This window comes from Petaurus breviceps, unplaced genomic scaffold (assembly GCF_028583685.1).
Source record: "Petaurus breviceps papuanus isolate PSGF00001 unplaced genomic scaffold, PetGlider_PUasm1.0 120, whole genome shotgun sequence".
Taxonomy (NCBI): domain Eukaryota; kingdom Metazoa; phylum Chordata; class Mammalia; order Diprotodontia; family Petauridae; genus Petaurus; species Petaurus breviceps.
Genome location: NW_027185627.1, coordinates 936,704 through 946,662, shown reverse-complemented (window position 1 = coordinate 946,662; position 9,959 = coordinate 936,704). Strand labels below are relative to the sequence as shown.

At 51.9% G+C, this 9,959-nt stretch overlaps 2 protein-coding genes across 4 annotated transcripts; one reads left to right on the top strand and one right to left on the bottom strand.

Moving 5' to 3' along the window:
- Positions 1-2,591: 2,591 nt before the first annotated feature.
- RGP1 (RGP1 homolog, RAB6A GEF complex partner 1) lies at positions 2,592-9,902 on the bottom strand. 3 transcript variants are annotated; one of them, XM_069089131.1, is made up of 9 exons: positions 9,763-9,897; positions 9,180-9,314; positions 8,433-8,569; positions 7,856-7,939; positions 7,607-7,756; positions 7,054-7,200; positions 6,557-6,684; positions 6,125-6,314; positions 2,592-5,624 (listed from the first exon to the last, which is right to left on the bottom strand). In XM_069089131.1, exons 2-9 carry the CDS (start codon positions 9,293-9,295, stop codon positions 5,401-5,403), a joined length of 1,176 nt encoding a protein of 391 aa, XP_068945232.1. In that variant the 5' UTR covers positions 9,296-9,314; positions 9,763-9,897; the 3' UTR covers positions 2,592-5,400. The 3 variants fall into 3 exon arrangements, with proteins under 3 accessions (XP_068945232.1, XP_068945233.1, XP_068945235.1); XM_069089132.1 differs by having other exon boundaries at positions 9,753-9,842; XM_069089134.1 differs by lacking the exon at positions 6,557-6,684 and having other exon boundaries at positions 7,016-7,200; positions 9,763-9,902.
- Positions 4,182-5,200, top strand: MSMP (microseminoprotein, prostate associated). Its single transcript, XM_069089152.1, has 3 exons — positions 4,182-4,308; positions 4,558-4,666; positions 4,992-5,200. The coding sequence occupies exons 1-3, from the start codon at positions 4,182-4,184 to the stop codon at positions 5,170-5,172; spliced, it is 417 nt and encodes a 138-aa protein (XP_068945253.1). The 3' UTR covers positions 5,173-5,200.
- Positions 9,903-9,959: the final 57 nt, after the last annotated feature.

The following is a 9,959-nucleotide window of genomic DNA, read 5'->3' as shown; positions in this document are numbered from 1 at the left end:
ACTAAATGCAGAATGTCATAACCAGAGCTTGCCATTTCCTTCTCCAGTGGACCTTACACTAAACCTGGTGTGAAATGAAAGAAGATGAAGCAAGATAGGAGGGAGATGAACGCTCAAGTAGGGCCAGCTAAGAAGGCTGGCCATTATCATGGCTCCTTGGCCAGCCATTCCCAAAGGGTCATTCATAGGTATGAAAGGCACATTAACAGGCTGGGTATACATAGGGCAGAGACTACCTATTACCTTGTGGTAGGTATTTAATGAATGCTAGATGCCTATCAACCTAGTGAGATCATAAACTCCTTGAGGGCAGTAATGGAAGGGGGTGGGGAGGAAAGGAGGCAAGCAAGTTTTTTCAAAAATTAAAATGGCACAGGCTGTTAGAAACTAGGACAATGGGTCCTGCCCTTGGGCCATTCGCACTAGCTCAGCCGCGTGCCTCGGCTTACTCACCTCTAAAATGGAGTAATAGCACCTGCTTACCCCACCCCGCCCAGCCCCGCCAAAGCGTATAAGCCTAGATATTTCAAACAAAGCTCTGCAGACTAGCAAGCACCACGCAAATAGAAAGCAGCCAGTCTGGCACCCCCTTTGGAGTCCCCTCGGTGTCCGTAGCCCTGAGCATAAAGAATGCATTTGAAACATGCCCGATTGATTTCTAATGATCTGAGGCACAGAAGTTAATTTTAACCGCACTGGTGGGGTTCGCACCAGGATCTTGGGGCGCGGGTTCCCTCTGCAACCCCGTCTCTACCTTGCCTTCCCCAGTCCCAGTCCCTCCACTGGATTCCCCGCCTATCCAGCTGACCGGCCGTGCAGCAGGCCGGGGGTCCGGGGGTGACTCACCCGGAGGGCCAGCCGGCCTGCCTGCAGGCCGGGGGGCCGGAATGTGCTCACTTCCTCAGCAGCCGCGCACCTGCCCTGGATTCCTGGAGCACCGCCCAGCCCGGCCCGGCCCGGCCTCCGGCGGATGTTTTCCTTGTCCCCGCAGGGCCGGCGCGCGCCAACCGCCAGCTCACCCCCACCCCCCAGGACCGAAGACTAGCACCGCGTGCGCCAACCGCCAGCTCACATCCCCACCTCTCCCTCCCGTACCGCGGACACGGGCGCGCGCCAACGTCCCCCCGCCGAGCCCAGGCCCTCAGCGCACGCCCACAGTCTCTCCCCCAACTAACGCTCTTGGGGTACACAGCGTAGTCTTTGTAACCATCGTTCCGCCAGCCCCCTCCCCAACTGTATCCACCAAAGCCGCAACACTGCCCCTCGCCCGCTATGCACACGCACAGCCAGCATCAAACTCTACCTCCCCATCCCAAGCCAGAACCAACACAACACACCCGTGGCCTGTTAGAAGACCCCCATCGCCACCATCCCAATTAGGGTCGAACGCCAAACCTCCCTTAAAATGCATATGCCCAGCCCTGTGGCATTAACAACTACCTACAATCCCTGCTCCCGCCCCCACGTACCAACAAAGCGGTCGATTACACCCCACCGGGAGCCGAAGTCCAACAGCTAACGTTCGCTTCAATAGCCCAGCAAGAACCCAGACCTCCAGGTTCCTCCTAGACAAATCAGTTCTACTCTCCCAAAGTTCTCCCCACCTCCCCAGACTGCAGGCCACTAGGGGTGGGGGTGGGGGGCAGTTAGCCAGTCTCCAAGCTCCACAGACCTCGAAGACTACCAGTTCCAGGTACTGGTCAGTGGGGTTACTAGATTCACTCACTGCATACGAGGCAAACTCTCCGAAGTGGAATTTTGCAGGTTGGTACCCAGCATCTTTTCGACACAAATCAGGGGGTGAATATTTTTTTCTACTTTTCTTCCGTATTAACCTAGGGAAGGAGTAAGGACCCAGATGCGGAGTAGCTCTCTTTCCTGGAGATCACTTGGAATGTGGGGAGAATGCTGGCTGATGGGGGGGGGGGGGGAGGCGAGGGGAAATAGGAGGGAGAAGTTTTCGGATAAGAAGTTTGGTAGAGGTGCAAATTCACTCCCAAACCTGTACTCAGTAAGGGATATGGATTTAGGACAAGGAGAGCCAGAGAATTTGCTGGAGGGGAAAGGAAGAGATTGGGCAAATGGGGATTTATGGAAGTTTTAACCATATTTTGGGAAATCAGAGATGAGTGAAATGCCCTCAGATTTTGGCAGTGACATTTGAAAAGAATGGACACCACATGGGGGTGAGGGAACAGTAATCTGGCAGTCAATGAGACCCAGGACTGTTAAGAACAGGAAAAAAGTGAATCAAAAAAGAGGACTAAGAAAAGTGCTCCTCCCCCAGTCTTAAAATTTGGGTGGTGGGACGGCTAGGTGGCACAGTGAATAGAGCCCTGGCCCTGGAGTCAGGAGGACCCAAGTTCAAATGTGGTCTCAGACTTACTTATACATTTACTAGCCATGTGTCCTTGGGCAAGTCACTTAACCTCAATAGCCCTGCATTCCCCCCTCCAAAAAGCCAAAAAGAAAAAAAAATTAAAATTGGGGTGGAAGGGGAAAGGCTGCTTACATAGAGTAGGGAGAGATTAAGACTACACCAACCTTCCCTTTAATAGTGTCAAGGGGGAAACAGGGACCAGTCAACAAGCTCCAGAATATAAATTTAATGGTGGGAGCACAGAATTATATCAATGCTGGGACCTTACAGAACCATCTGCCCTCCTCCCACAACTTTATGAAGGAACTAAGGTCCAGAGAGGCCTATGTTCACACAGCTAGCAACAAAGCTGGGATTCAGTCAGATCTTCTGCCTCCAAATTCAGTATTTTTGCACTTACACGATGGTGCCTCCATGACCCACCTTAAGGAATCTTGTGATAGCACATAGATAAAGAATGGGACGACGTATTAGGGACATGAGATAGAGGCAACAAGTATTATGAAACACATGCGGGCAGAAAAGACAGCTTTAACCAGGGGAATTACAAGAGATGCGATAACCCCTTCTGTTCTAAAGATAGGAACTGTAAATCTCCCACATAAGCAGTGCCCATTACATAAGATCCAACCAACATACAAGGCTCTAGCAAGTCTTTTTGGTGACTACGTATCCTCTCGAACCTTGAGTGGAAGGCTTCTGAGTAGTTTAATAAGGCACTTGCAAAACACCAGGACAAAGAACATCTCCAGACTTTGCTTCCCCTCTTCCCAAGACCTTCCATTTCTACCCCAGCCTAGGAGGTATGAAGGCCTGTTCTGTCCATGCTCAACCAAGTACATTTGTCCATACTAGCTTAGTACAACTCCCACTGGGAAGTTTAGAAGAGAGGCTTGCTTATGTGGATGGGGAGTGACATCTCTGGAACATCTGGATGGGAGAAACCCATCTCTAAAATGTCACAGATGTTCCCTACCTCAGAGGGAAAACCTCAAACTCATCTCAGGACAAAAGAGAATGTTCACCTGTGTGTAAAGATTCCACCTGTGAAGGGAAAGTCACTCTATCTCTAACAGACTTGGGGGGGGGAGGAGAGAGGGATATGTAAAAAGGATGAACGCTCCACCCAAGGGTGGCAGCCCCATCTCTGGAACAATCTCAGATGTAGAGGGGACCTCTCTTCACTCCAGGTGGCAAAAGCAATGTTAGTTCCCTTTCCTGGAGCCTCTGGCCGTCTCACCTCACTGCAGCTCCTTGGTTTGGCTTCAAAACAGAACTAACCGTCCCCAGGAAATGCCTCCCTCCGGTCCAGGCAGGAATCCCAATACCCTACACCCTCCCACTTTGGGGGAAGGACGGTAAAGAAAAGAGGAAAAAATGCTCCCTCCTCTCTAGGTTAGGGAAAAGATCTGGGGACCACCTAGCATTCCACTACCCCTCCCACTTCTCTTTACTGGGGAAGTGCCCAGTCCAGTGCCCCTTCCATGTCCACCAACCCCCACCCCTCCCAAGCTGTGCTGGGACATGAATCAGCTCTCACAGCTTGTTAAAGCTGGACCTCTTGTTTTCATGCCCTCACCCCAGGAAACACCAAGTTACAACTTTTCCAGCTCTCCTCAGCAGGGGGCCAGGGTCCTCACTTTATAAACATCCCCATGCCTGCAAGCGCAGAGGGCATAGAATGGTGTGAGACAAGAGCCCAGGGGACACAGACTAAGAGGGGAGACAGAGAAGTAGAGGAGACAAGACAGAGGTTTTAAGTGAGAGTAAAGTAGGGTCTGTGAAAGTTAGCCCTGCAGGAATGGCACTGAGGCAGTGGTCTGGGAGGACCAAGGGGAACCCAAGAAGCTGGGGAACCATCTGTTTGGTGATTTCACTCCTCTTGCAACTGCAAGAAGCTCACAGCAAATGCTACTTCCAAGCTCAAGGTAAAAAGGATGGAAGAGGGGAGAGCAGAGAAACAGGAAACTGGGGGCCTGAGGGGAGATAATCTGAGCCTGATCCTTAGCATAAGTATCCTTATTTATAGAAGGATGCTCCCTTTTCCCTTCTTTCCCACCCCTCTCCTGCCCAAAAAGAAAATAAAAAATTACAGAGTAGGGTTATTCTCCCACTCCAGGCCAAAGCTCTTCTCATAAGGCATGCCACCCCGGCTAATTTTCCTCATTCCTCCTCAGCTCCCTGTCACTATGAGGGGAAATATTTTACCCTGGGTGAATCCTGGCTCCGAAGCGACTGTTTCCACTGCACCTGCCTACATCCCGTCGGTGTGGGGTGTTGCGATACGTAAGTGATTTGGGGTTGCTATTTTGTGCCTGCCTGGGAATGGGAAAGGAGGGATCTGGAGGGAAACGACTAGGGATGATGGAGAAATTATGAGGTGTGACAAAAGGGATTAAGGGGTGGAGAAAAGGAAGAATATCAAGAATACGTTGTATTGGGATGGGGAAAGTACACACTAGAAGAATGTCCAGTGTGCAGTGTGGAAGTGAAGTCCTATTCTTGCTTTAAAACAAGGGCTTCTGGAATAGAATGGTTTGACTGGAGGCAGGGCTAGTGGGAAGAAGCAGCACCTCAGTGTGCAGTTTCCTTACCTATGATATTCCTCTAGGTCCCAGCACCCCATCGACTTCCCAGCTGGGTGTGAGGTACGACGGGAGGAAGGGACCTGCCACATCTCCCTGGTGCAAAAATCAGACCCTCACCTGCCCTGCAGGGGAGGACCCCCTGACCTTGAATGGGGCTCAGCCAATACCCCTGACTCTGGGGCCCCTGGACCACGTCCCAGTTAGGTTCCACCAACCATCCACTTTGCTGCCTGCCTGCCCACTTCGGCTGCTGCCACCTCCAGGGAAACCACTAGCAGCTGTGAATTTATTCTAAATAAATAAGTTAATGGACAACCAAATGCCTGCTGTGGAGTCCCTTCTCAGACTCGCAGAGCCCCATAAAGGAAGGAAAGGGCCACGAAGGAGTCTGTCCAAATACAGCAGTGCCATGGTGGGTAACTGGAGCCCAGGTCAGATAGTGACACTGCTGGCGCTGGGGCCCGGAGCAGCATAGGAGACCAGGGTGGGGCTCGTGGGCAGCACTTTGATGGGGAGGTCCCAGCTGAAGGTGTCCACAGGCACTTGTTCAGGTCCTGTCCAAACCACAGGCTCAGGCTGCTCCAAGGGAGGGACCAATGCCAAGCCAGGTTCCCGAGATGTCACAAATTCAAAATGCAGGCGCCACTTCAAGGACACTGGAAGAGAGAAGATGGGTGAAGGGTCAGAATGAAGGGGAGAAAGCAGCAAGATAAGGGGGGAGACAAAAATGGGCAGCAGTGAATGTGATAAGAAAAATGAGGAAAGGGGAATAGTTATCAGGATTGGGAACTTAGAGCTGGGGGTGGAGGGTCATGGACCCCTCTATAAATGTTTAGACTAGAGATCCTCAGCCCAGATCAAGCAGTAGGTGGCAAGTAGCTAACAAAGAGCCTAAAGCTGTGTGGGGCCAGTGTCAGGTAGCTTGGAGTAAGTGTGTTGGGAAGCAGAAGTCTACATTATCGGAGAGGCAGAAGTCTGAGGATTTGCTGAGGTTTGGGGGTAGGATGAGGTGGTTCAGCAAATCACAAGATCTAAAGGGTGGGAAAGATGGGCGTTAATGTGTCTGGAATGAAGGTCAGTCCTGCCCACCCATGCACAAAGTATAGTCCTGTCCCACAGTGGCTGGGGACAGCACTGGATGAGTGTAGAGCCTCACCAATGGCCGTGCAGAAGCCTGGGGTAGAGCTCAGTGGAATGGGAAGAGAGAAGCTCGTTCTGGTCGTGTGTAGACAGGACTCCTGGTGTCGGGCGTGAGTCACATGGGACACAGATGGAGCCCCACTTGCCCCCCGGCGCCGCTGGTACTCAGGCTGGACGGTCTCTTCTGTCTGTAGACTCACAGAGAACTGATGGCAGGGAAAGGCATTCACAAGTGGAAATCAGTGGTCACAGCCCTCTTTACCCATATACAGTATTTATGTCATCCCACAGTAGGCCATTCCCACCACCACCTTGGCCATGCCAGCTCACCATCCCCAAAAAGGCTTCCTTCAGAGATTCCTTCCCAGCCTCCCATCCATACGAAACAGATCAACTTCAAGTTGCAACCCCATCCCCCATTGCCCCCATGGTATTCTCTCCCCCTCACCTGCAAACAGGCCACAGTCCCCTCCCCCAGGTTCAGGGTCCCTATTACGTCCTCCCCAAGTCTGTACACGGACTTGAAGATTCCAAAGGTCCCAACCTTCCCTCGACCATCGCTGATATTGTATAGATCTGGGGGTAGGGGGAATGGAGATCTGTGAGCCAGGACTCCCAAGCCAGCAAATGTCCCTTCCTAAGGATCCAGTAGGGATTGGATTAGAATGGCAACGGACTGGGAGGAAAAGGGTTCAAACAAGACGAGTAGTATGGGGTGAGGGGCAGGGCGGAGTTCCTTGACCCTAGAATGAGTTGAGGGTAATCCTCCTCACAAACTAGTCTGAGTATACACATGAGGGTGTCTCTGAGATAAGTTTTTTTTTTCTGAGAAAGGTATCCTTATACAAGTTGAAGCAAAAGACAGCCCTCCTCAAAAACTGGTTTATGAATATACACATGGAGGTACCTCTGAAGGGAGGCTTTTGTGGGGAGAAATATCCTTACACAAACTGCGACGGGATGTGGCAGCCATGAGGAACTCTCCTGCCAATTCTGCTAGTCGTGAGTCCTTTCTACCTACTTCTTCTTCTTCCAGGAAGGGGCTGGATGGAGCCACAGCCTCATCCTGGGGGAACAGGGCATCTTGGAAACCTGAGGAGAGAATTTAGGATAAAATATGTAATAGAATGGGGTATATTGGGAGAGTTAACAAAGGTTGTGGGTTAAAAAGTACCGAGGGATTAGAAACAGATTAGGGAGATGTGGGTCTCCAGAACAAAAAGAGAAAACAGATGGCAGGGTGTCAGAACTATAAAGGAACAGAATAGTGAGCAGGTCTGGAAACCTTTATATGTCTGGAAACATATAAAGCTCCAACACAGGAAGATATCATGAGAACATGAGACTCAATTTATTCCCCAGGGCCCTAATCCTTACCATTCTATAGCATGGGAAGCTTTAGTGGAAATGGGAAGCTTCCCTGAAGTTCTTCTCCTTCCATACCCCAAAGACTAATGTCTCCTCTACCGTTCTCCTTTCCAATGACCCTGCCACTCACCAGTCAACACAAGCACCCTTAGTGGGACCCTAAGCAAAGTGATGGGGCAGTTGACCCGCTGGCAGCCAATGGTCAGCTTGTAGACATACTTGACAGACTGACCCCGAAAAGATGGTGGCCCTTCCACAGGAAGCACTTCACTGTAGGAATCTAGGTGGGAAAAAATCAGGAATAAGAGAATGCATGCCTAATCCTGTCAGGCTATGGGGAGGCATGTAAAGGGTATTAAAAAAAAACCACCCTACTCACAGGATTTGGACTCTCCAGGGTCTAGCCTCAAGTCACAGAACAGAATCTTTGGAGGAGTAGATAGGATGCATTGACCCCGCTCACCTGGAGAGAGGAGACCAGTAAAACTGCATGAGACTGAAAGATACAGTCAGGGACAGAGGAAGCCATGAAAGTAGTGGGGAGGGGATACCAAGTAGTGATGATAGCTTCTGTACTTAGGATGCCATGCAATTCCTAGGTCATCCTTTCCTTTGGCTATGACAGGGGCATGCAATCCAATAATCTTATTCTCATCCTGTGTGACAAGGATCATCAGTGACCCTTCCCATATTACAGTCACAGTCATACACACAACTGTATGACAGGGCATGTTATCTCATCTTCATATAACTTTGACAGTCACCACCCCACATGACAAGGGCAGAGTCTGATACTGACACTTCCTACTATTCTCCCCAACCCTGTGACAGGGATGGCACAGCAACACCACCAGCACTACCCAACCCCTATATAGCAATACCAACTTCCTCAGATAATAAGAATCTAGTCAAGGCAGATTCCACGCCCTGAGTAACAAAAGATGCGTGTCCCTAACCTCGGTGTGGCAAGAACACAGTCTGGCTCTCAGGCTGGACATCTGGTTGGCTGGAGTCTGGGGGGGGCAATGCCACACGGCTCTCACTGGCATGGAACTGGCAATGTATTTGGGCACTGGCCCAGGCCAATGCTTCACTGTTGGTGAAGGGACAAGTATTACAGAAGGCAGGTCCTTGATCCCCACAAACTTTGTGGATGCCCATTCCCCTTCCCTCCCCTCCCCTCCCTCTATTCTAGTCCCAAGAAACCCTGACCTCCTGAGTTCTATTGTAAAGTCACATAAAAACTGCTGCTAAAAACCATAGACCAGAAAGAACTTCCAGAAGGAAAATGTTTAACAATCTTAGAAGGCAAGGTCATGGGGCAGGGGCGTCCTGTGTCAGGGATACCACTCCCCATAAAGATCAGAGTGTAACAACAAAAAAGGTTAACCAATCAATCAACAAACATTTGCTAAGTGTCTATATACCAGGAATGGTGCAAAGTGCTGGTGCTCAGGATTCAAAGATAATAATGAAAGTGTCCCTGCCCTCAAGAGTTTTACATTCCATCAAGTGAAAAACGATACGTACATATATAAATATTTTTGAGACATACACGAAACAAATACATTTTAATCAAGAGAGGAGAATGAGGGAGAGAATAGTTACTGAAACCGACCATCCCAAGGACAGTGTCAGGGGCTCCCTCCCTCAGTCACAGACAGAGAGCCCTGCTCTGTTCCTTGTCATTTCATAGTGAGTACCTGGATGCAGAGGTGGCCGTGGGAGATAAGGGGTTTGTGACAGTCACCACACACTCCAACGCCTCCCCAGCCAGAAACACAGGGCCCCGACTCAGCTCTGCCACCACCTCAATCATGGCAGCCCTGGGAGCGGCTCTACACAGGAATGGCAGAGATCGGATGTCAGCACCGGGCACGTACAAGCATTTACTTAAGCGCCTGCTCTGGGCCAAGAGCTAGGGCTACAAAGAACCGCAACAACCAGCCCCTGCTCTCCGGAGCGCGGTCTGATGGAGGAAACCACACGCAAACAAGTCCGCGCACAATTCCAGTGCAGGGCGGCCCGGCGGCAGGGCCTGGAAAGGAGGCGAGGAGGCGGCCAGCCCAGGGGGTGCGGTGCCCGGGGAACGTGATGCCGCTGCTCCGCGGCTGAGGCCACCGAACAGAAGACGCTGGAGAAGCGGGGGGACGAGCCGGCACCTCCGCACCCCGGGCTGTTCCGGCCCCCACCCCGTCCCACTCCAAGTCTCCCCCGGATTTACCGGGCCGGCCCCAGGCCCCGCCCCCGAGCACCCGCGGGGGGACCCTCCGAACCTCGGGCTACCTGGGCCGGTCGGTGCTTCCACTTCCTAGTCCCTCCGGCTCGGCGTGACGTGGCGTGACGTACCGCGGCGTGGCGTGCGTGGCGGCGCCGGCCCGGGAGGCGGGACTTCCCGTCCGATACAGTGGAAGAGCCTGGGGTCGAAGAGCCGGTGGGGGGGGCGGGATCCGGGACCCGGGGCTGCTGGTCCCCCGGGGCCG

What these genes read in the sequence shown, in the direction of transcription:
- MSMP (XM_069089152.1), top strand. Translation starts at nt 4,182, where the DNA reads ATGGCACTGAGGCAGTGGTCTGGGAGGACCAAGGGGAACCCAAGAAGC. An exon ending in ATGCTACTTCCAAGCTCAAG is followed by an intron (nt 4,309 to 4,557) that starts GTAAAAAGGATG and finishes ATTCCTCCTCAG; the next exon opens with CTCCCTGTCACTATGAGGGG. An exon ending in GGTGTGGGGTGTTGCGATAC is followed by an intron (nt 4,667 to 4,991) that starts GTAAGTGATTTG and finishes ATATTCCTCTAG; the next exon opens with GTCCCAGCACCCCATCGACT.
- RGP1 (XM_069089131.1), bottom strand. Translation starts at nt 9,295, where the DNA reads ATGATTGAGGTGGTGGCAGAGCTGAGTCGGGGCCCTGTGTTTCTGGCT. An exon ending in CCCTGGAGAGTCCAAATCCT is followed by an intron (nt 7,757 to 7,855) that starts GTGAGTAGGGTG and finishes TTTCCCACCTAG; the next exon opens with ATTCCTACAGTGAAGTGCTT. An exon ending in AGGCTTCTGCACGGCCATTG is followed by an intron (nt 5,625 to 6,124) that starts GTGAGGCTCTAC and finishes TCTCTCTTCCAG; the next exon opens with TGTCCTTGAAGTGGCGCCTG.